Source organism: Orcinus orca, chromosome 6, assembly GCF_937001465.1.
Source record: "Orcinus orca chromosome 6, mOrcOrc1.1, whole genome shotgun sequence".
NCBI classification, from domain to species: Eukaryota; Metazoa; Chordata; class Mammalia; order Artiodactyla; family Delphinidae; genus Orcinus; species Orcinus orca.
This window is the reverse complement of record NC_064564.1, coordinates 32,644,709-32,670,895: the sequence shown is the minus strand read 5'-3', so window position 1 is coordinate 32,670,895 and position 26,187 is coordinate 32,644,709. Positions and strand designations below refer to the sequence as shown.

General features: G+C 40.7%; 1 protein-coding gene across 2 annotated transcripts in view; it reads right to left on the bottom strand.

Annotated features, from left to right (window-relative positions):
- Window positions 1–2,453: 2,453 nt before the first annotated feature.
- ZNF169 (zinc finger protein 169) overlaps window positions 2,454–26,187 on the bottom strand; it is a 52,246-nt gene continuing 28,512 nt past the window's right edge. The window contains exons 3-5 of one of the 2 annotated variants that reach the window (XM_033413650.2): window positions 23,989–24,115; window positions 23,386–23,481; window positions 2,454–4,156 (exon numbers count right to left, since the gene is read on the bottom strand). In XM_033413650.2, coding sequence (XP_033269541.1) covers window positions 2,607–4,156; window positions 23,386–23,481; window positions 23,989–24,115 — 1,773 coding nt within the window. In that variant the 3' untranslated portion in view covers window positions 2,454–2,606. The remainder of the gene's footprint in view (window positions 4,157–23,385; window positions 23,482–23,988; window positions 24,116–26,187) is intronic. The other variant, XM_004284127.3, reaches the window with a different exon arrangement.

The following is a 26,187-nucleotide window of genomic DNA, read 5'->3' as shown; positions in this document are numbered from 1 at the left end:
AATTATAAGAGAATGAAGAAAAAAATTAAAGATGATACAAATAGATGGAGAGATATACCATGTTCTTGGATTGGAAGAATCAACATTGTGAAAATGACTCTACTACCCAAAGCAATCTACAGATTCAATGCAATCCCTAATAAACTACCACTGGCATTTTTCACAGAACTAGAACAAAAAATTTTGCAATTTGTATGAAAACACAAAAGACCCCGAATAGCCAAAGCAATCTTGGGAACGAAAAACGGAGCTGGAGGAATCAGGCTCCCTGACTTCAGACTATATTACAAAGGTACAGTAATCAAGATAGTATGGTACTGGCTCAAAAAGAGAAATATAGATCAATGGAACAGGATAGAAAGCCCAGAGATAAACCCATGCACATATGGTCACCTTATCTTTGACAAAGGATGCAGGAATGTACAGTGGAGAAAGGACAGCCTCTTCAATAAGTGGTGCTGGGAAAACTGGACAGGTACATGTAAAAGTATGAGATTAGAACACTCCCTAACACCACACACAAAAATAAGCTCGAAATGGAGTAAAGACCTAAATGTAAGGCCAGAAACTATCAAACTCTTAGAGGAAAACATAGGCAGAACACTCTATGACATAAATCACAGCAAGATCCTTTTTGACCCACCTGCTAGAGAAATGGAAATAAAAACAAAAATAAACAAATGGGACCTATTGAACTTAAAAGCTTTTGCACAGCAAAGGAAACCATAAAAAAGACTAAAAGACAACACTCAGAATGGGAGAAAATAAGCTGTGACAAAGTGAGAAAGTGGCATGGCCATATATACACTACCAATTGTAAAATAGCTAGTGGGAAGGAGCCGCATAGCACAGGGAGATCAACTCGGTGCTTTGTGACCACCTAGAGGGGTGGGATAGGGAGGGCGGGAGGGAGGGAGACGCAAGAGGGAAGAGATATGGGAACATATGTATATGTATAACTGATTCACTTTGTTATAAAGCAGAAACTAACACACCATTGTAAAGCAATTATACTCCAATAAGGATTTAAAAAAAAAAAGAAAAAAAGAATCTGCCTGCCAGTGCAGGGAACACAGGTTCGAGCCCTGGTCCAGAAAGATCCCACATGCCATGGAGCAACTAAGCCTGTGTGCCACAAGTACTGAGCTTGCACTCTAGAGCCTACAAGCCACAACTACTGAGCCCTTTTGCCACAACTACTGAAGCCCACATGCCATAACTACTGAAGCCCACGTGCCTAGAGCCCATGCTCCACAACAAGAGAAGCCACCTCAATGAGAAGCATGCGGAACACAACGAAGAGTAGCCCCCACTCGCCGCAACTTGAGAAAGTGTGTACGCAACAAAGAAGACCCAACACAGCCAAAAATAAATAAATAAAATAAATAAATAAAAAAGACAGAGAGGTAAGTTTGGAACCAATCAACCATCTTAGTAGAACTAAAGGTGACCTAGATGGGACAGAATGAAGGCAGGCTGTCAGATTTCTGAGATTCTACAAGAAGGGAAAATAGAGCTATCTATCTGACTACAAACACATTATCCATCAAGAAAAGGAAAGAATGACCCCAAAGGTGAAAGAGAGACCAGCAGGTCTGCCATTTCCAAAACAGGCCCAGAGAATAAATGTCTGAGGAGCCGTATGGTTCTTCCATGGTTTCAGTGGGCCAGGTATCACCGCTGCCATCCCAGTGAGACCAGAAGGTGGGGCTGCCACCCCAGTGGGACCAGAGGGCAGGATACATAGCTAAAGATTATTCTCAAGCCTTAACAACTAACATAATTTGCCTTGCAAGGTTTTAAACTTGCTTGGGACCCAGCAATCCTTCTTTCCACTTTTAGAATGGAAATGTGAATTCTCTGATTATCCTATCATTGTATTTTGGAAGCGAATAACTTGTCTGGTTCACAGGTTCACAGCTGGAAAGAAATTGTGCCAAAGGATGAAACATACCTCTACTCTCATCCACACTCAATTTAGAAGAGATTTAGGTGAGATTTTGAATTTAGAGTTGATACTGGAATGGGTTGTTTGCAGCTTTTAAGATGGGGTGAATGTATTTTGTATGTGAAGAATATGAATCTGGGGGGTCCAGAGGGCTGAGTTGTTAAGACTGAATTGTTCCCCCAAATTCATACATTGAAGCCATAACCTACAATGTGACTTTTAAAGGTAAATATTATGAGGTTATAGGGTGGAGCCCTAACCCAGTATGGCTGGTGTCCTCAGAAGAAGAGAGATACCAGGGAAGCACACACACAGAAAAAAGGCCATTCAGGACTCAGCAAGAATGCAATCATCTGCAAGCCAAGGGGCAAGACTTCAGTAAAAACCAAACTGCCTACACATTGATCTTAGACTTCCAGTCTCAAGAACTTTGAAAAAACAAACTTCTGTTCTTTAAGCCACCACGTCTGTGGTATTTTGTTATGGCAGCCCTAGCAAATTAAAACACATTGCTAGTGCAAGAAGTAAACCATAAATCAACTATCTTAAGATCACTGAAAGAATGCAACATTTTTTTCCTCGACTGAATTTAAGGAAAGTGGAACATTTCCTAGTGATTTCTGCCATCTACACACTCATGGGGAAAAGAAAGGAAACGTCAAGAGAACAGCTCTTGTGGCAGGAGGTGATGGCCAGACTTGGTCCTCTTATGTCTGTGGAGGTGAGACTTCTGGCTAAAGCCACGACCGCACTCCCTGCACACATATGGCTTCTCTCCTGAATGGGTCCGCTGATGTCTGATGAGGGCTGACTTGAAGCCAAAGCCACGTCCACACTCATCACACACACACGGCTTTTCTCCTGAGTATGTCCTCTGGTCAGAGGTGAGGTGGGTCTTCTGACCAAGTCTTTGCTCACATACTCCGTACACATCAGCCTCCTCCCCTGAATGTGTCCTCTGGTGTCTGGTGAGGAGTGACTTGAAGCCAAAGGTACGTCCACACTCAGAGCACAGATAAGGCTTCTCCCCAGTATGCGTCCTCTGGTGTCTGATGAGGGTGACCTTCTGACCAAAACCACGCCCACACTCAGGGCACACATAAGGCTTCTCACCCGTGTGTGTCCTCTGGTGGCCCATGAGGGAGACTTTCTGGCTAAAGCCACGCCCACACTCAGAGCACATGTAAGGCTTCTCCCCTGTGTGTGTTCTCTGGTGTCTGATGAGAGTGACCTTTTGGCGAAAGCTGTGCCCACACTCGGCACAAACATAAGGCTTCTCCCCTGAGTGTGTGACCTGATGACTGAGGAGCAGCGACTGCTGCCTGAAGCCACGCCCACACTCAAGGCACAAGAAGGGCCTCTCAGCCGAATGTGAGCTACGGTGTTGGAGGAGTGATGCCTTCTGGCAAAAGCCTCTTCCACACTCTGGACACACAAAAGGCTTCTCCTCCAAGTGTGTCCTCTGGTGCAGGATGAGGGCAATCTTCTGGCGAAAGCCTCGCCCACACTCCTGACATACAAAGGGTCTCTCCCCAGAGTGTATCCTCTTATGGTTGGTTAGGGAGGATGTATACCTGAAGTGTCGCCCACACTCCCTACACATGTAGGGCTTCTCCCCTGAGTGTTTCCTCTGGTGTATGGTGAGGGAGGACTTCCGGCCAAAGCCTCGCCCACACTCCCTACAACTATAGGGCTTCTCCCCCGTGTGTGTCCTCTGGTGCTTGATGAGGTCTGACCTCTGGTAGAAGCTTCTGCCACATTCAGGGCACACATGAAGCTTCTGGAGGCTAAAGAGGCTTGACTTTGTGCTAAGTCCTAGTCTGTATTTTTCACATATGACTGCTCCAGATTCTGAGATGTCTGCCCCTGTCAACATTGCATCTGTCTCCTCAGGGATCACCCCCTGATCTATTCCTCCACCACTGTTGCCTTCCTGGTCTACTGGCTGACCTTGAGATGGGCTGAAGAATGCCCTTGAAGTCCCGCTCAGCCGCAGCCTCCCAAACACAGTGCAAGAGCCTTCTCTCTCTTCATCTTCTGCTTTGTTACTCGAGCAGCTTGGAGCTTCTAGTAGGAAGTGGCTTCCTGCAGATGAACCTGGGAAGATCTGAGGGAAGTGACCGCAGAGCACATATTGATGGAGGAACTGTGGACTGGAAAAACTCACTGGGCAGGAGAGATGGGGCTGGAATTCTGTTCTTGGTTCTGCTGGAGAGAAAGTGTCGGTCAGAATCACCACAGGTACCTTGTGGATGGTAACACTTGTCCAGCAGTCATTCCTCAGATGTTCCCACAGCAAAGATTTCCTTCACAGACCTACCTTTCATCCCAGGGTGACACATTAATGTATATCCTTTTACAACACATAAAACCCACACAATGAGCCAGCTCTAAATATCAGCCCAGCTTAAATAGTTTTAAGAAAGCATCACAGGCAGCTCTAGCCCTATAAATTGCTGCCATTAGAGTTGTACATCTGCCCCCAATACAATTATCTTACAAGCCGCAGTCATTAACACTGATGTAAACAATATCTACAAATATATGCTTTTACTGAGAGTTAAACTACATAACTTATTACAAATTTCTTTAGGGACATTTCCTACAAGAAAGGATGGAGTCAAAAAAGGGAGTCACTCCACCTAGAGGCCCCATGGTGGAGGCAATAGAGAGGACAGGTCAGAGACCCATGTGGGAAATGAACTGGAAGGTGTTTCCCCCATCCTAAACAAGTATTTCCTAGAGCATTATGCAGTGGGTTCTCTATCTGGGAGTGTGAATTCAGCAGTAAAACACAAAAACATAGTCTAGGCCTGCAACCCATTAAAGGATTTTGACTCCACCAAGACCTGCTTTTCGCAGTGTTGTTTTTTTTTTTTAACTGTTGTAAATGGAAAAATTTCCACCTAAAATAGCTCTAACAGATATCAAATTTGTATGCCTTGCTCCATTACTCTGCTTCTATCTGCCAGAAGCCTTTGCAGACCTACCTGATTCTTTCTTCATCAATCAAAAGTATTTTATGAACCATCTATAACACTGGGCAGCAAACTACAGCCAACTAGGTGTTTTGTAAATAAAGGTCTATTAGACCACAGCCACACTCTGTCTTCATGTTGTGTCTATGGAAGCTTTCACATACAACAACAAAGGTGAGTAGTTGCAACACAGAACATAAAGGCTACAAAGACTAAAATATTTACGACCTGACCCTTTTACAGAAAACTACTCATTCCATCTGGTCTAAGAGGCTAGTTTTCAATACTAATAAGAAGAGCTACCATGAAACCCCTTCCTAACACTTAAAAGCCCCTCAGCAAACTATTCAGTAAATTTAGTTCTGTGTGTGTGTGTGTGTGTGTTGCTAGACCTAGAAGCTCCTGTGAAATGGCCTTGATAATCACAAGTGCTGACCCTGCTGGACTTTCACTGTGAAAGTGAACATCCTTTCAGTCAGGGGTCCCACCATGGTTGGTCTCTAGTTCAGCTCATTGAACTATCAGTCAGTTTATTTTGTTAAGCTAGGCTGTCCACATTTTCGAAATTCGTGGCATGTATGTACGTTTCTGGCCTGCAGTTTCCAAGAAATACTTTGTTGTAATTCTAAAGTTCTGACAGCTGAGCTTTCAGTATTGCACTACTGTCTCCTTGTCTGTGATGGGGAGAGAAAAGCAGCCCCTGCCTTCTCCTTGGCCTGTTTATTCTCCTGCCTAGGCATAAAGTCTAAGGCCAGTGGTAAATGGCACATCATTACAGGTGTGCCGTTCAGTGTCTTCTGTATAAAATACGGTGACTGATTTAAATAGTTAACGCTGCCCTTATTGGAACTATAGCCTCTAATATGACTACTCATTCATCATTTTTGTGCCTATCTAGTAATGTGGCAAATTTTAGCTAAAAGTGATTAAGAATTACAAAGTTCACTTTGGTTTTAAACATCCAGAAGTTCCTCAATAGAAGGAGAAATAAACAACAAAATGTTACCAAGGTAATGCTTTTCACTTAGTCACAAAAATGTCCATGATGTAGAAAAAAGTTAATCAGTTTATAAATTCTTTTATAATCTACAGCTGCTCTCATGCCAATTGATTTTTTAGACCAGTAACTACTTCAGTAATTGTACATGAACTTAAACGTTCCAAAGGAAAAAAAATCCATGTCTAATGGCTCCTTAAAGAAATTTTGCCTTCTGCAGCTGCAGTTGTGAGAAAGGAAAGTATAGCAGTGAGTTAAACAAATGACCATAGACACTGGATTACAGCAGAAGAAGGAATGCTGTGCATTCACTCCTTTTAAACAATTTAAAGAATTTTAAGACTTGGTCCACAAATGTAGAAAGGGAACATTTTCAATATTAATCAGAATTAATCCCTGGAAATTGGACAACTTTCATAATATGCCATCTCTGTGATTTTAAGAAAATATAAAAGAAATATTAGCATATGTGATGGTTAATTTTATGTATTAACTTTGCTGGTCACAGGTTGCCATGACAGAGGAAAATTAGACTTCCTCAATATTAAATATCTGCTCATCAGAAGTTATTGTTAAGAAAATGAACAGAAAAGTTTCAGACTGAGAGGATGTTTGCAAAATGTACAAATGACAATGGACTGGTATCCAGGATTAATAAAGAACTCATAGAACTCAATAATAAAAACAATGCAGAAAAATTGGAAAAAGATTTGAATGTATACCTCACAAAGTAAGGTATATGATGCATATTAATGATCAAAAAGCATACAGAAGGTTTCACTGTCATTAAGTGTCAGCAAAATGGAAACCCCCATGAGATAACTCTACACATCCATCACCAGAAATAAAATGAAAACTGTCGGGGAAGATGTGAAGTGACAGGAACTCTCATGTGTTTGTTGTTCATGGAAGTGAGAAATTGTACAACCACTCTGGAAAAGTTCTAGTCGTTTCTTATAAAACTACACATACAGTTACCCTATGACTCAGTGTACTGAGTTGAATGAATATTATCCCACCAAAATTAATATCAACCTGGAACATGTGAATGTGGCCTTCTTTTGAAATAGAGTCTTTGCAGATGTAATCAAGTTAAGATGAGGTTATACTGGATTAGAATGAGCTTTAATTCAATGACTGGAATCCTCACAAGGAGAGGGTGATTTGGATACAGATACATATAGAAGGAAGCAGCCTATGTAACCACAGAGGCAGAGATTAGAGTGATACGGCTACAAGCCAAGGAATACTAGGGATTGTAAGCAACCACCAGAACCTAAGGGAGACAAAGAACAGACTCCATTTCAAAACCTCCAGAAGGAACCAGCCCCTCCAGTATGTTGATGCTGAACTGTGAAAGAATAAATTTCTTTGTTTTAAGCCTCTAAGTTTGTGGTAATTTATTACAGCAACCCTAGAAAACTAATATACCCTAGGTATTTATCCAAAGGAAATGAAAACAAAGGTTTACCAAAAACAAACAAAAAATTCTCAGCAAAAGAATGTTAATAGCAACTTTTTTTTTTTTCTTTTTGCGGTACACGGGCCTCTCCCTGTTGTGGCCTCTCCCGTTGTGGAGCACAGGCTCCGAACGTGCAGGCTCAGCTGCCATGGCTCACGGGCCCAGCCGCTCTGCAGCATGTGGGATCTTCCCGGACCAGGGCACGAACCCGTGTCCCCTGCATTGGCAGGCGGACTCTCAACCACTGCACCACCAGGGAAGCCCAATAGCAACTTTTTTAAAATGACTAAAAACTGGAAGCCATCAAGGTGTCTATTAAGGAGAATGAATAAACAGTCATATATTCATATAATTGAATGCTATTTGATGTTAAAAAAAAAGAACAGACTACTGATGTATGCAACAACATGGATGAAGTTTAAAAACTATATCGAGTCGGGCTTCCCTGGTGGTGCAGTAGTTGGGAGTCCGCCTGCCGATGCAGGGGACACAGGTTCATGCCTCGGCCCGGGAATATCCCACATGCCACGGAGCGGCTAGGCCCGTGAGCCATGGCTGCTGAGCCTGCGCATCTGGAGCCTGTGCTCCACAACGGGAGAGGCCACAGCAGTGAGAGGCCCGCATACCGCAAGAAAAACAAAAACAAAAACAAAAAACAAACTACTGAGTGAAAGAAGCCTTAAACAAACAACATATTAAATGATTCCATTAATGCAAAATTGTATGGTGGGCCAAACTAATCAATGGTGAAATAAAATCAGAACAGTGGTACCTCTGAGGGGTAGGAGCAGGGGTTTACTGGGATGGGCCGCAAGGGAACTATGTGGATAACAGTAATGATCTGTATTTTGATAAAGTTTGGGTTTTGGAGGTATATGCATCGTTTGAACTCACAGACCAGTACACTTAAGATTTCGCGGGTATTTTCAGGAAGACGGTGGAAGAGTAAGACGCAGAGATCACCTTCCTCCCCACAGATACATCAGAAATACATCTACATGTGGAACAACTCCTACAGAACACCTACTGAATGCTGGCAGAAGACCTAAGACCTTCCAAAAGGCAAGAAACTCCCCACGTAACTGGGTAGGGCAAAAGAAACAAGAATAAACAGAGACAAAAGAATAGGGATGGGACCTGCACCAGTCGGAGGGAGCTATGAAGGAGGAAAGGTTTCCACACACTAGGAAGCCCCTTCCCGGGCGGAGACTGCAGTTGGCGGAGGGGGGAAGATTCGAGGCCGCGGAGGAGAGCACAGCAACAGGGGTGCAGAGGGCAAAGCGGAGAGATTCCTGCACAGAGGATCAGTGCCAACCGGCACTCATTAGCCTGAGAGGCTTCTCTGCTCACCCGCCGGGGTGGGCGGGGCTGGGAGCTGAGGCTCGGGCTTTGGTTGGAGCGCAGGGAGAGGACTGGCGGCGTGAACACACCCTGAAGGGGTTAGTGCACGACGGCTAGCCAGGAGGGAGTCCGGGAAAAAGTTTGGACCTGCTGAAGAGGCAAGAGACTTTTTCTTCCCTTTTTGTTTCCTGGTGCACGAGGAGAGGGGATTAAGAGCGCTGCTTAAAGGAGCTCCAGAGACGGGCGCAAGCCGCGGCTACCAGCGCGGACCCCAGAGACGGGTATGAGACGCTAAGGCTGCTGCTGCCACCACCAAGAAGCCTGTGTGCGAGCACAGGTCACTATCCACACCTCCCTTCCGGGTAGCCTGTGGAGCCTGCCACAGCCAGTGTCCTGGGATCCAGGGACAACTTCCCCGGGAGAACGCACAGTGCACCTCAGGCTGGTGCAACATCATGCCAGCCTCTGTTGCCGCAGGCTCGCCCCGCATCGTGCCCCTCCCTCTCCCCAGCCTGTGTAAGCCAGAGCCCCCGAATCAGTGGCTTCTTTAACCTGTCCTGTCTGAGCGACGAACAGATGCCCTCCGGCGACCTACATGCAGAGGCGGGGCCAAATCCAAAGCTGAACCCAGGGAGCTGTGAGAACAAAGAAGACAAAGGGAAATCTCTCCCAGCAGCCTCAGGAGCAGCGGATTAAATCTCCAGTCAACTAGATACACCCAGCATCTGTGGAATACCTGAATAGACAATGAATCATCCCAAATTGAGGAGGTGGATGTTGAGAGCAACATTTATTATTTTTTCCCCTTTTGCTCTTTTTCTGAGTGTGTATGTGTATGCTTCTGTGTGAGCTTTACTCTGTATAGCTTTGCTTTCACCATTTGTCCTAGGGTTCTATCTGTCCGGTTTTTTTGTTTTACTTTCTAAAAACACTTTTTTCTTAATAATTATTTTTTATTTTAATAACTTTATTTTATCTTACTTTATTTTATTTTCTTTCATCCTCTTTCTTTCCTTCTATATTTTCTCCCTTTTATTCTGAGCCGTGTGGATGAAACGCTCTTGGTGCTGCAGCCAGGAGTCAGTGCTGTGCAGCTGAGGTGGGAGAGCCAACTTCAGGACACTGGTCCACAAGAGACCTCCCAGGTGCACGTAATATCAAACAGCGAAAATCTCCCAGGGATCTCCATCTCAATACCAACACCCAGCTTCACTCAACGACAAGCAAGCTACAGTGCTGGACACCCTATGCCAAACAACTAGCAAGACAGGAACACAACCCCACCCATTAGCAGAGAGGCTGCCTAAAATCATAATAAGTCCACAGACATGCCAAAACACACCACCAGACATGGACCTGCCCACCAGAAAGACAGGATCCAGCCTCATCCACCAGAACACAGGCACTAGTCCCCTCCGCCAGGAAGCCTACACAACCCACGTTAACAACATTAGCCACTGGGGACAGACACCAAAAACAACGGGAACTATGAACCTGCAGCCTGCAATAAGGAGACCCCAAACACAGTAAGATAAGCAAAATGAGAAGACAGAAAAACACACAGCAGATGAAGGAGCAAGATAAAAACCCACCAGACCTAACAATGAAGAGGAAATAGGCAGTCTACTTGAAAAAGAATTCAGAATAATGATAGTAAAGATGATCCAAAATCTTGGAAATAGAATAGACAAAATCAAGAAACATTTAACAAGGACCTAGAAGAACTAAAGAGGAAACAAGCAACGATGAACAACACAATAAATGAAATTAAAAATACTCTAGAAGGGACCAATAGCAGAATAACTGAGGCAGAAGAACGGATAATTGACCTAGAAGATAAAATAGTGGAAATAACTACTGCCGAGCAGAATAAAGAAAAAAGAATGAAAAGAACTGAGGACAGTCTCAGAGACCTCTGGGACAACATTAAATGCACCAACAGTGGAATCATAGGGGTTCCAGAAGAAGAAGAGAAAAAGAAAGTGACTGAGAAAATATTTGAATAGATTATAGTTGAAAACTTCCCTAATATGGGAAGGGAAATAGTTAATCAAGTCCAGGAAGCACAGAGAGTCCCATACAGGGTAAATCCAAGGAGAAACACACCAAGACACATATTAATCAAACTGTCAAAAATTAAATACAAAGAAAACAGATTAAAAGCAGCAAGGGAAAAACAACAAATAACACACAAGGGAATCCCCATAAGGTTAACAGCTGATCTTTCAGCAGAAACTCTGCAAGCCAGAAGGGACTGGCAGGATATATTTAAAGTGATGAAGGAGAAAAACCTACAACCAAGATTACTCTACCCAGCAAGGATCTCATTCACATTTGATGGAGAAATTAAAACCTTTACAGACAAGCAAAAGCTGAGAGAGTTCAGCACCACCAAACCAGCTTTTCAACAAATGGTAAAGAACCTTTTCTAGGCAAGAAACACAAGAGAAAGAAAAGACCTACAATAACAAACCCAAAGCAATTAAGAAAATGGGAATAGGAACATACATATCCATAATTACCTTAAATGTAAATGGATTAAAAGCTCCGACCAGAAGACACAGACTGGCTGAATGGATACAAAAACAAGACCCATATATATGCTGTCTACAAGAAACCCACTTCAGACCTAGAGACACATACATACTGAAAGTGAGTGGATGGAAAAAGATATTACATGCAAATGAAAATCAAAACAAAGCTGGAGTAGCAATACACATATCAGACAAAATAGACTTTAAAATAAAGACTATTACAAGAGACAAGGAAGGACACTACATAATGATCAAGGGATCGATCCAAGAAGAACATATAACAATTGTAAATATTTGTGCACCCAACATAGGAGCACCTCAATACATAAGTCAAATACTAACAGCCATAAAATGGGAAATCAGCAGTAACACATTCATAGAAGGGGACTTTAACACCCCACTTTCACCAATGGACAGATCATCCAAAATGAAAATAAATAAGGAAACACAAGCTTTAAATGATACATTAAACAAGATGGACTTAATTGATATGTATAGGACATTCCATCCAAAAACAACAGAATACACATTTTTCTCAAGTCCTCATGGAACATTCTCCAGGATAGATCATATCTTGGATCACAAATCAAGCCTTGGTAAATTTAAGAAAATTGAAATTTTATCAAGTATCTTTTCCGACCACAATGCTATGAGACTAGATATCAATTACAGGAAAAGATCTGTAAAAAATACAAACACATGGAGGCTAAACAATACACTACTTAATAACGAGGTGATCACTGAAGAAATCAAAGAGGAAATCAAAAGATACCTAGAAACAAATGACAATGGAGACACGACAACCCAAAACTGATGGGATGCAGCAAAAGCAGTTCTAAGAGCGAAGTGTATAGCAATACAATCCTACCTTAAGAAACAGGAAACATCTTGAATAAACAACCTAAACTTGCACCTAAAGCAATTAGAGAAAGAAGAACAAAAAAACCCCAAAGCTAGCAGAAGGAAAGAAATCATAAAAATCAGATCAGAAATAAATGAAAAAGAAATGAAGGAAAGGATAGCAAAGATCAATAAAACTAAAAGCTGGTTCTTTGAGAAGATAAACAAAATAGATAAACCACTAGCCAGACTCATCAAGAAAAAAAGGGAGAAGACTCAAATCAATAGAATTAGAAATGAAAAAGGAGAGGTAACAACTGACACTGCAGAAATAAAAGAGATCATGAGAGATTACTACAAGCAACTCTATGCCAATAAAATGGACAATCTGGAAGAAATGGACAAATTCTTAGAAATGCACAACCTGCCAAGACTGAATCAGGAAGAAATAGAAAATATGAACAGACCAATCACAAGCACTGAAATTGAAACTGTGATTAAAAATCTTCCAACAAAGAAAAGCCCAGGACCAGATGGCTTCACAGGCGAATTCTATCAAACATTTAGAGCACCTATCCTTCTCAAACTCTTCCAAAATATAGCAGAGGGAGGAACACTCCCAAACTCATTCTACGAGGCCACCATCACCTTGATACCAAAACCAGGCAAGGATGTCACAAAGAAAGAAAACTACAGACCAATATCACTGATGAACATAGATGCAAAAATCCTCAACAAAATACTAGCAAACAGAATCCAACAGCACATTAAAAGGATCATACACCATGATCAAGTGGGGTTTATTCCAGGAATACAAGGATTCTTCAATATATGCAAATCTATCAATGTGATAAACCATATTAACAAATTGAAGGAGAAAAACCATATGATCATCTCAATAGATGCAGAGAAAACTTTTGACAAAATTCAACACCCATTTATGATAAAAACCCTGCAGAAAGTAGGCATAGAGGGAACTTTCCTCAACATAATAAAGGCCAATACGACAAGCCCACAGCAAACATCATCCTCAATGGTGAAAAACTGAAAGCATTTCCACTAAGATCAGGAACAAGACAAGGGTGCCCACTCTCACCACTCTTATTCAACATAGTTTTGGAAGTTTTAGCCACAGCAATCAGAGAAGAGAAGGAAATAAAAGGAATCCAAATCGGAAAAGAAGAAGTAAAGCTGTCACTGTTTGCAGATGACATGATCCTATACATAGAGAATCCTAAAGATGCTACCAGAAAACTACTAGAGCTAATCAATGAATTTGGTAAAGTAGCAGGACACAAAATTAATGCACAGAAATCTCTGGCATTCCTATATACTAATGATGAAAAATCTGAAAGTGAAATCAAGAAAACACTCCCATTTACCATTGCAACAAAAAGAATAAAATATCTAGGAATAAACCTACCTAAGGAGACAAAAGACCTGTATGCAGAAAATTATAAGACACTGATGAAAGAAATTAAAGATGATACAAATAGATGGAGACATATACCATGTTCTTGGATTGGAAGAATCAACATTGTGAAAATGACTCTACTACCCAAAGCAATCTATAGATTCAATGCAATCCCTATCAAACTACCACTGGCATTTTTCACAGAACTAGAACAAAAAATTTCGCAATTTGTATGGAAACACAAAAGACCCCGAATAGCCAAAGCAATCTTGAGAACAAAAAAAGGAACTGGAGGAATCAGGCTCCCTGACTTCAGACTATACTACAAAGCTACAGTTATCAAGACGGTATGGTACTGGCACAAAAACAGAAAGATAGATCAATGGAACAGGATAGAAAGCCCAGAGATAAACCCATGCACATATGGACACCTTATCTTTGATAAAGGTGGCAGGAATGTACAGTGGAAAAAGGACAGCCTCTTCAATAAGTGGTGCTGGGAAAACTGGACAGGTACATGTAAAAGAATGAAATTAGAACACTCCCTAACACCATACACAAAAATAAGCTCAAAATGGATTAAAGACCTAAATATAAGGCCAGAAACTATCAAACTCTTAGAGGAAAACATAGGCAGAACACTCTATGACATAAATCACAGCAAGATTCTTTCTGACCCACCCCCTAGAGTAATGGAAATAAAAACAAAAATAAACAAATGGGACCTAATGAAACTTCAAAGCTTTTGCACAGCAAAGGAAACCATAAACAAGACCAAAAGACAACCCTCAGAATGGGAGAAAATATTTGGAAGTGAAGCAACCGACAAAGGATTAATCTCCCAAATTTACAAGCAGCTCATGCAGCTCAACAAAAAAAAAACAAACAACCCAATCCAAAAATGGGCAGAAGACCTAAATAGACATTTCTCCAAAGAAGATATACAGACTGCCAACAAACACATGAAAGAATGCTCAACATCATTAATCATTAGAGAAATGCAAATCAAAACTACAATGAGATATCATCTCACACCAGTCAGAATGGCCATCATCAAAAAATCTAGAAACAATAAATGCTGGAGAGGGTGTGGAGAAAAGGGAACCCTCTTGCACTGCTGGTGGGAATGTGAATTGGTTCAGCCACTATGGAGAACAGTATGGAGGTTCCATAAAAAACTACAAATAGAACTACCATATGACCCAGCAATCCCACTACTGGGCATATACCCTGAGAAAACCGAAATTCAAAAAGAGTCATGTACCAAAATGTTCATCGCAGCTCTATTTACAATAGCCCGGAGATGGAAACAACCTAAGTGCCCATCATCGGATGAATGGATAAAGAAGATGTGGCACATATATACAATGGGATATTACTCAGCCATAAAAAGAAACGAAATTGAGCTATTTGTAATGAGGTGGATAGACCTAGAGTCTGTCATACACAGTGAAGTAAGTCAGAAAGAAAAAGACAAATACAGTATGCTAACACATATATATGGAATTTAAGAAAAAAAAATGTCATGAAGAACCTAGGGGTAAGGCAGGAATAAAGACGCAGACCTCCTAGAGAACGGACTTGAGGTTATGGGGAGGGGGAAGGGTGAGCTGTGACGGGGCGAGAGAGAGTCATGGACATATACACACTAACAAACGTAGTAAGGTAGATAGCTAGTGGGAAGCAGCCGCATGGCACAGGGATATTGGCTCGGTGCTTTGTGACAGCCTGGAGGGGTGGGATAGGGAGGGTGGGAGGGAGGGAGACGCAAGAGGGAAGAGATATGGGAACATATGTATATGTATAACTGATTCACTTTGTTATAAAGCAGAAACTAACACACCATTGTAAAGTAATTATACCCCAATAAAGATGTTAAAAAAAAAAAAAGAAAAGAAAAGAAAACACTCACACTTACCAATGCAACAAAAAGAATAAAATATCTAGGAATAAACCTACCTAAGGAGACAAAAGACCTGTATGCAGAAAATTATAAGACACTGATGAAAGAAATTAAAGATGATACAAATAGATGGAGAGATATACCATGTTCTTGGATTGGTAGAATCAACATTGTGAAAATGACTCTACTACCCAAAGCAATCTACAGATTCAGTGCAATCCCTATCAAACTACCACTGGCATTTTTCACAGAATTAGAACAAAAGTTTCACAATTTGTAATGGAGACACAAAAGATTCCGAATAGGCAAAGCAAGCTTGAGAACAAAAAACGGAGCTGGAGGAATCAGGCTCCCGGACTTCAGACTATACTACAAAGCTACCGTAATCAAGACAGTATGGTACTGGCACAAAAACAGAAATATAGATCAATGGAACAGGATAGAAAGCCCAGAGTTAAACCCACGCACATATGGTCACTTATGTTTGACAAAGGATGCAGGAATGTACAGTGGAGAAAGGACAGCCTATTCAATAAGTGGTGCTGGGTAAAGTGGACAGGTACATGTAAAAGTATGAGATTAGAACACTCTCTAACACCATACACAAAAATAAGCTCAAAATGGATTAAAGACCTAAATGTAAGGCCAGAAACTATCAAAGTCTTAGAGGAAAACATAGGCACAACACTCTATGACATAAATGACAGCAAGATCCTTTGTGACCCACCTCCTAGAGAAATGGAAATAAAAACAACAATAACCAAATGGGACCTATTGAAACTTAAAAGCTTTTACACAGCAAAGGAAAGCATAAACAAGACCAAAAGACAAATCTCAGAATGGGAGAAAATGTTGGCAAATGAAGCAACTGCCAAAGGATTAATCTCCAAAATTTACAAGCAGCTCATGCAGCTCAATAACAAAAAAACAAACAACGCAATCCAAGAATGGGCAGAAGACCTAAATAGACATTTCTCCAAAGAAGATATACAGAGTTTGAACAAACACATGAAAGAATGCTCAACATCATTAATCATTAGAGTAATGCAAATCAAAAGTACAATGAGATATCATCTCACACCAGTCAGAATGGCCATCATCAAAAAATCTAGAAACAATAATGCTGGAGAGGGTGTGGAAGAAAGGGAACACTCTTGCACTGCTGGTGGGAATGTGAATTGGTACAGCCACTATGGAGAACAGTATGGAGGTTCCATAAAAAACTACAAATAGAACTACCATATGACCCATCAATCCCACTACTGGGCATATACCCTGAGAAAACCATAATTCAAAAAGAGTCATGTACCCGAATGTTCATTGCAGCTCTATTTACAATAGCCAGGAGATGGAAACAACCTAAGTGTCCATCATCGGATGAATGGATAAAGAAGATGTGGCACATATATACAATGGAATATTACTCAGCCATAAAAAGAAACGAAATTGAGTTATTTGTAGTGAGGTGGATGGACCTAGAGTCTGTCATACAGAGTGAAGTAAGTCAGAAAGAGAAAGACAAATACCGTATGCTAACACATATATACGGAATCTAAAAAAAAATAAATGTCATGAAGAACCTAGGGGTAAGACAGGAATAAAGACACAGATCTACTAGAGAATGGACTTGAGGATATGGGGAGGGGGAAGGGTAAGCTGTGACAAAGTGAGAGAGTGGCATGGACTTATATACACTACCAAATGTAAAACAGCTAGTGGGAAGCAGCCGCATAGCACAGGGAGATCAGCTCGGTGCTTTGTGACCACCTAGAGGGGTGGGATAGGGAGGGCGGGAGGGAGGGAGACACAAGAGGGAGAGATATGGGAACATATGTATATGTATAACTGATTCACTTTGTTATACAGCCGAAACTAACACACCATTGTAAAGCAATTATACTCCAATAAAGATGTAAAAAAAAAAAAAATTTCACATTTCCTTTTAAGTTATTTCCACCTTAAACAAATAAACAACTCTAGGTAATCATATGCATGCTACCCATTACTCCTGGGGCCAACCACCTTTCATGGGGCCCACTAAGCTGAGATGAGCTGCCAGAAGTTGGCCCTTTTAAAACTGCAGTGTCTGGAGATGCTCAAGTGGACACCCTGGAACTGAGTCCATGGGTCCCTTCCTGCCAACCACTCACATGAGCTAACCCAGGAGTAGACTCTGCCTTTCCTCTCAGCACTTGTTAGATTGTCTTTGCGAGAACGATTTGCTGTTCAGATCAGATCTTAAGACACACTTATATCTGCCAGCCACCTGGGGATAAAGATCGTCTGAGCAGAATGAGTAGATGCTAAGGACATGCCATGAAGACCTCACAAAATGACAGCAATAGCCACCCATAAACAGGGACTCATGCTTTTTACCTACCCATGGGAGAACACAAGTCTCTTTCTAAGAAGAGTAAAGCCTTGATACAGTGCACTTAACTCAGATATGCTCAGCTACTCAGCTCTCTCCAGAGAGGAACTGCTTGCACTAAACTACTTACTCTTACCAACTAAGGAGATACTGCTAGAAATCTATTAGAATGGCTAAAATAAAAAATAGTGCTGGGACTTCCCTGGTGGCACAGTGGTTAAGGCTCCGCACTCCCAATGCAAGGGGCCCGGGTTTGACCCCTGCTCAGGGAACCAGATCCCACATGCATGCCACAATTAACAGTTCGCATGCTGCAACTAAGGAGCCCGTGAGCCGCAACTAAGGAGCCCACCTGCTGCAATTAAGACCCGGTGCAACCAAATAAATAAATAAATGTTTTTTTTTTTAAATAGTGCTCACACCAAATCCTGGCAAGAATGCAGACAAACTGGATCACTCAAACACTGCTGGTGGGAATGTAAAATGGTTTAGCCATTCTGGAAATGAGTATGGCACTTTATTACAAAACTAAACATATTGATATATTTATACAAGCCAGAAACTTGCACTTTTGGGCATTTATGCCAGAAATGAAAACCTTATGTTCACACAAAAACCTATACACAAATGTCCATAGCAGCTTTATTCATAATAGCCAAAAACTATACAGAACCCAGATGTCCTTCAATGGATGAATGGTTTAACAAACTGTGGTACCTTCATACATTGGACTACTACTCAGCAATAAAAGGAATGGAATACTGATACATGCAACAATTTGGATGGATCTCAAAAGAAAATTATGCTGAGTGAAAAAAAGCAATCCCCAAAGGTAACATATGATATGACTTCTTCCATATAACATTCTTGAAGTGACAAAGTTATAGAGACAAAGAACAGATTAGTGGTTGCCAGAAGAAGAGAAGGGGAGGAGTGAGGGAGTTGGCTGTGACTATAAAAGGGTAGCAGAATGGATACTCGTGATGGAACTGTCCTGTATCTTTGAATATAGTGGTAGTTACATGAATGTACATGTATAAAATTTCATAGAACTAAATAAACATACACATACACAAAAGTGAAGGTCAAACTGGTAAAATCTGAATAAGGTCAGTGCATTGCATTACAGAAATACAAGGCTGGTTTAAGAAGAAAAAAAACCCCTGTAATTTACCAAATTAAAAGACTAAAAAAGAAAAACACACATGATCATCTCTAAAGATGCCAAAAAAAAGTGGACAAAATCCAGCATTCATTCCCAATAAAAACTCATCAAACAAGGAATAGAAGGGAAGTTTGTCAAGCTGCTGAAGGGCAGCTATAAAACTTCCACTTAGGAGGACAGTATTCCCCATAAGATCAGGAAGAAGGAAAGGATGTCTACTCTCACCATTTAAATTCATCATTGCACTGATTTTCTCACCATGCAATGAGGCAAGAAAAGGAAATTAAAGACATAAAGAATGGAAAGAAGTAAACTATACTTACTTACAAATAACTTAATCATCTATTTAGAAAATCCTATACAATCTACAAAACCTGCTAGGACTGAGAAGTAAGTTTTGAAAATTTACCAGATACAAGATCATTATACATAAATTAATTGTATTTCTATATACTATCAACAAACAATTGAAAACTGAAATTTTAAAGTACCTTAAATAGCACCAAAAATATGAAACACAGAGGGATAAATCTGACAAGATGCATAAGACCTGTGTATGAAAAACTACAAAACAATGCTGACAAAAATTAAGAAGTCCCATGAAAATAGAGATCGACTGTGTTTATATACTGGATGACAGAGTATTATTTACATGTAAATTCTCCTCAAATTGATGTACATTCAACTCAGTCCCAATCAAAATCCCAGCAGGCCTTTTTTTTGTGAAAATTGCCAAGCTGAGTCTAAAATTCATGTGGAAATGCAAAGAATCTAGCACAACTTGAAAAAAGAAAAAATGTTAAAGGATTTATACTAAGTTCCAGACTTACTATAAAGCTTCAGTAATCAAGACTACACAGTATTGGGACTTCCCTCGTGGCACAGTGGTTAAGAATCTGCCTGCCAATGCAGGGGAGATGGGTGTGAGCCCTGGTCCAGGAAGATCCCACATGCCACAGAGCAACTAAGCCCGTGCACCACAACTACTGAGCCTACTCTCTAGAGACCGCAAGCCACAACTACTGAACCCACATGCTGCAACTACTGAAGCCCGCATGCCTAGAGCCTGTGCTCTGCAACAAGAGAAGCCACCGCAATGAGAAGCCCACACGCTGCCCCTATTCGCCGCAACTAGAGAAAGCCCGCACGCAGCAACAGAGACCCAATACAGCCAAAAAATAAATAAAATAAATAAATAGGGCTTCCCTGGTGGCACAGTGGTTAAGAATCCGCCTGCCAATGCAGGGTACATGGGTTCAAGCCCTGGTCTGGGAAGATCCCACATGCTGTGAAGCCACTAAGCCCGTGCACCACAACTACTGAGCCTGTGCTCTAGAGCCCGTGAGCCACAACTACTGAAGCCCGCGTGCCCTAGAGCCCATGCTCTGCAACAAGAGAAGCCACCGTAATGAGAAGCCTGCACACCGCAATGAAGAGTAGCCCCCACTCGCTGCAACTAGAGAAAGCCTGCGCACCGCAACTAGAGAAAGCCCACACACAGCAATGAAGACCCAATGTGGCCAAAAAAAACCTAATAAAATAAAATTAATTAAAACTAATTAATTAATTAATTAAAAAGACTATGTGGTATTGACATCAAGATAGATAAAGAAAGGAGTGAAAAAGAGTCTGGACATAGACCCATACACAACTGATTTACCACAAAGGTTCACAGGAAATTCAGTAAAGAAAGGGTTGTCTTTTCAATAAATGGTGCTGGAAAATTGGATATTTGTATACAAAAGAAAAGAAAGAAAGAAAAATTGTACTTAAATCCAGACCTGGTACCAAGTATAAAAATTTATTCAAGATATAGACCTAAATGTAAAGTAAAAATTATAAAACTTTTAGAAGAAAAAATATATGAAACTCTTTTTGGCCTTCATTTTGGGAAAGATTTCTTAAATATGTCACCAAAAGTGAAATTCATGAAAGAAAAAATTGAAACTTTGGACTTCACCAAAATTAAGAAATTCTCATTGAAAGACACTATTAAGAGAATAAAAAGCAAGCCACAGAGAAAATACTTGTAAATCAAATATCTGATACTGGAGTTCTATACAGAATATATGAAAAACTTGCAAAATTCAATAATAAAAACATAAGAAACCAACTTTTCAAATGGGCCAAAGATTTGAGAAGACATTTCACCAAAGAAGATACACAGATAGCAAATAAGCACTTGAAAAGGTTCTCAACATCACTAGTCATTAGAAAAATGTCAAGTAAAACCACATAAGATGCCACTACATGGCTATGAAAATGCTTAAAATTGAAATCATAATACCTAAGCGTTGACAAATATGTGGAGCATCCAGAATTCTCATATACTGCTGGTGGAAAAGTGAAATAGTGCAGCCACTTTGTGAGTTTCATAAAGTTAAATATACCCTGTATCATCCAACCCAGCCACTCCAGTCCCAGGTATTTATCCAAAAGAAATAAAAGCGTATGTTCACACAAAGGCTTTTCATGAGTGTTCATACAGGCTTTATTTGTATTCATCAAAACTGGAGACTACTCAAATTTCTTTTAACAGGTGAGTGGCTAACTAATTGTGATATCTATATTACTACTCAGCAATAAAAAGAAATGGACTGTTGATACATGCAACATTATGGATAAAATTCAAAATAATTATGTTAAGTGAAAGAATCCAGTATGTATTCTACATGATTCAATTTATATGAATTCTAAAAATGCAAACAAATCTATGACGGAAAGCAGATCAGTGGTTGCCTGGGTATGGGAGGAAGGGGAGGACTGGGAGAGGCAGGAGATAGAGATTACAGTGAGGCACAAGGAAACTTTGGGGTGAAAGGTATGCTCAGGATATCGATCATGACAATGGTTTCATGGCTGTGTAGATGTCAAAACTTACCAAATTATACACTTTAAATATATGTAGTTTATTACACTTTGATAATATACCTTATAATTATCCCTTAACTATTATACCATAATAACGTTTTTCTATTATAATTATAGTTTATATAATAGTTCTTTTTTAAAAAAGAAAAAAGCACTGAGTTTGCTGTAAAGTACAAGTACAGATATATGGTTGTACTTAGAAGCAAATAAATAAATAACAGAACAAAAATAAAATGCCAGGAATGTTGAAAATAAAAGAATGAAAAAAAAAGGCAGAAATTTATCCTTACCTCCCAACATTCACATAAAACTAATTCCACTTGGATTAAAGACCTAAATGTTCCCAGAATGTGTATGGAATTTCTACAAGTCAATGACAGAAATGGCCCAAATCAAAAGTAGGGAAATACCCTGAACAGTCAAATCACAGAAAAGGAAACACCAATGGCCAATCAACACAGGAAGAGATGCTCTTGCTCACTGGAAAGCAAAACCCATATGAGATTTCACCACAAACCTAACAGATGGGTGAAAAATGTGAGGATGTGGAACAAGAACTCATCACCGCTGCTGGGAGTATAAAATGGTGTTGAACAGCTTCAGAACACAATGTGGCAATCTAATCAAGTTGAGGCTACCCATGCCCATGAACCAGCCACTGTGCTCCTAGGTATGCATCTTGAGAGAAACTCTCGCATGTGTTTCCAAGGGGGTAGCAAGAATATACAGCAACATTATTTCATAGCCAAAAACTGGAGGTAACTCAAATGTCCAAAAGAAGGGACAAGATAATTCATCTGCATTAAAATATTCATATAATGGAATCATATATAACCATTTTTAAAAGTATAAACTAAACCTACACATTTTAATATGAATCTCACATAAAACTGGTGAAAAAAGGCATGTTCCAGAAGGAGGTATACAATATGATACTATGTGCAGAGAAGTTTACAGACATGCAAAACAACTCTCTATATGGTTGAAAGACCTGCTGAATGGTTAAAAGACTAAAGGCAATCATGGGCATGCTAATGCAGAAGTCGGATTCTCAGGGGTGGGAGGAGTGGGACATAACCAGGGGGTTGTCACCTGGTCTTATAATGGTCTATTTCTTAGGCTGCAGGGAAGGCAGATTGGCACTCGTATAATTCTTCATACCCTGTTGTAATCTTAAATAACCCATCATTGAAGAAACAAAGTAATGGGGTAGAACCAATGCACAAAAACGTTACCAGGTTACTGGACAGAAATCTAGCAGGGTAGATGACTTAGTCTCAGAGGATAAGTGCTATGTTAAAAGTCAGGCCAACTAACAAAAGTTCAAGAATGGGGAGATCCTAGAAGTGCTGGACAAGGGACACCAAATGAGCGGAGTGTGGCTCTATGGGGGAGGAAAGAGGGGGTTGCCAGGGAAGCCCTCTCTGGGCTGAGTGGGATAGCATAGAAGGGAGGCCTGCAGAAGAGCTTTCTCCCCAGAAGCTCACAGATGCTCCTCTTTCCTCACCTGCTAAGCGCCTCACTGCCTTGTCTCCTTGTATGCCTGGTGTTTCCTACTTACCTGGACAAAGGTCCAGAAGACTTTCACTCTCCTCTCTCCAGGGCTCGTCCCCTTGCTCCAGTTGTATGATGAGTTTTGGTTTAGGAAAGGCGATTCCTACTCACAGGGGAAAAAAAAACAAGGTGATCTTGGGTTAGTGACTTAAGAGGCTATCACAGAACTTGGACTCAGCTGGGGAATGCAATGACTAAGAGGGTAGGGAAGCACGGCAGGGTAGGTGGAGGGGGACAAAGTTTCTCTGAATGCTGAGAAAAGATGACTAAGGGGAGGGAGGAATCCTGGATCTAAAGGCAGTATATGATTCTCCCCTGTGCTTGAGTAAATACAAATATTCACCCATTTGAAGCAAGATCACTTTGGAGGAGGGCCCAGCCTTGGAAGAGGCCTGGAAATGCAACATCATAACCTCCCGGCAACACACACACACACACACACACACACACACACACACACATAACTTCACTATTTCCACCTCTATAGAATCCAGATACTCTCTGGGTGTAGGGAAAATATGTTTCTTTCTAAGCCCAAAGAATGGTGGCTGCTCCACAAAATCTTAAGATGCCCACAGGCACTCTGAGACATGAGACAGGCCAACCTTACCCAGCGACACCATATGGCTGTAGTTCTCCAGCATTACATCCCGATACAGGGTCCTCTGAGCAGGACTCAGTAGCTTCCACTCCTTTTGGGTGAAGGCCACAGCCACATCCTTGAAGGCCATTAATGCCTGTAACACAAACACATCCCTGCTCACCCAGAAGCCACCCATGCCCACTAGTCAACTTAAGCTAAGCCACTAACCAGAGCCATGGCAGCAATAAGGCTAGCGTGGGGCACGCGGGTGAGATAGAGAGATAGATCCTGCTTTCAACCTGAACCCTTTTGCCATGCGTTCAAGACTACTAATCCTTCTCCCACATTGCTGGTGGCTCTATTCAGGGGTTCTCTATTCTGTTGATCTTTATGTCTATGATGCTGTGAAAATCACAGTTTTGATTACTGTAGATATCCTGTAGGTCTTGAAATCAGGTAGAGTGTTTCCTCCCCCTTTATTCTTCATTTTAAAGATATTTTACCTATTCTAGGGCATGTGCCTTTCCATATAAATTTTAGAATAATCTCATCTATATCTACCAAAAAACCCTGCTGGAATTTTGACAAGATTTGCATTAAACCTGTATATCAATTTAGGAAGAAATAACATCTTTACCATGTTGACTCTTCAAATCTGTGAACATGAGATGTCTCTCCATTTACTGAGATGTTCTTTGATGTCTTTCATCAGCATGTTGTGGTTTTCAGCATACAAATCCTAAGTAGGTTTTGTTTAAAAACTGATCCCTAAAAATTCCTTCATTTTTCTTTTTTTTAGTGATTTTAATAGTGTTATATTTTTAGTTCAGTTAAAAATGATATAGATTTTGTTCATTGCTATGATATAGATATAAATTGTATGCTTATCTTGAATCCTGCAACATGGCTGAACTCACTTGTTAGCTCTAGGAGTTTTTCTTCTCCTAGATTCCTTAAGATTTCCTATATAGACAATCATGGTATTTGCATATAGGGACAGATTTATTTCTTTCCTTATAATCTATATGTATTTTATTTCCTGTCTTGCCTTACTATAGAACTTCTAGCACAAAAGTGAATAAGAGTGGTGGGGGCTTCCCTGGTGGCGCAGTGGTTGAGAGTCCGCCTGCCGATGCAGGGGACACGGGTTCGTGCCCCGGTCCGGGAAGATCCCACATGCCGCGGAGTGGCTGGGCCCGTGAGCCATGGCCGCTGAGCCTGCGCGTCCGGAGCCTGTGCTCCTCAACGGGAGAGGCCACAACAATGAGAGGCCCGCGTACCGCAGAAAAAAAAAAGAGTGGTGGGAGCAGACATCCTTTCCTTGTTCTTCATATGAGGAGGAAAACATAATGTCTCAAAGCATTAAGAATATTGTTCCACAAAGATACCACATCACACCCATTAGGATAGCTATTACCAAAGAAACAGAAAAAAACAGGTTTTGGGAGGGAGTGGAGAAACTGGAACCTTTGTGCACTGTTGTGGAAAAAGTAAAATGGTATGGTTTCTGTGGAAAAGAGTTCAGCAGCTCCTCAAAAAGTTAAACATACAAAAAAAAAAAAAGTTAAACATACAATTTACCATATGATCCAGCAATTTTAATCCTCAGTATATATACCCCAAAGAATCAAAAGCAAGGACTCAGATACTCATACACCAATGCCCATAACAGCATTATGCACAATAGCTCAAAGGTGGCAACAACCCAAATGTCCATCAACAGATAAATAGATAAGAAAATGTAGTACATATATACAAAAAACTGTACATTATTCAGCCTTAAAAACGAAGGAAATTCTGATACATGCTACATCAGAGATTAGCCTTGAAAACATTATGCTAAGTGAAATAAGCCAGTCACAAAGGACAAATATTGTTTGATTCCACTTATAGCAGGTACCTGGAATAGGCAAATTCATAGAGACAAAGTAAAATAGAGGTTACCAGGAGCTGGGGGGGAGTGGAGAATGGAGAGTTATTATATAATGGATAGAGTTTCAGTCTAGGAAGATGAAAAAGTTTTGGAAATGAAGAAAGGTGATGACTGCACAATGGTGTGAATGAACTTAATGCCAACGAACTGGACATTTTAAAATGGTGAAAATTTTGTTATGTATATTTTATATTTAAAAAAAAAAGAATTATGCTACTTACAGATGTTTTTGTAGATGTCCCTAATCAAGTAGAGGAGTTCCCCTGTTTCTATTGTTCTAAGGTGTTTTTTTC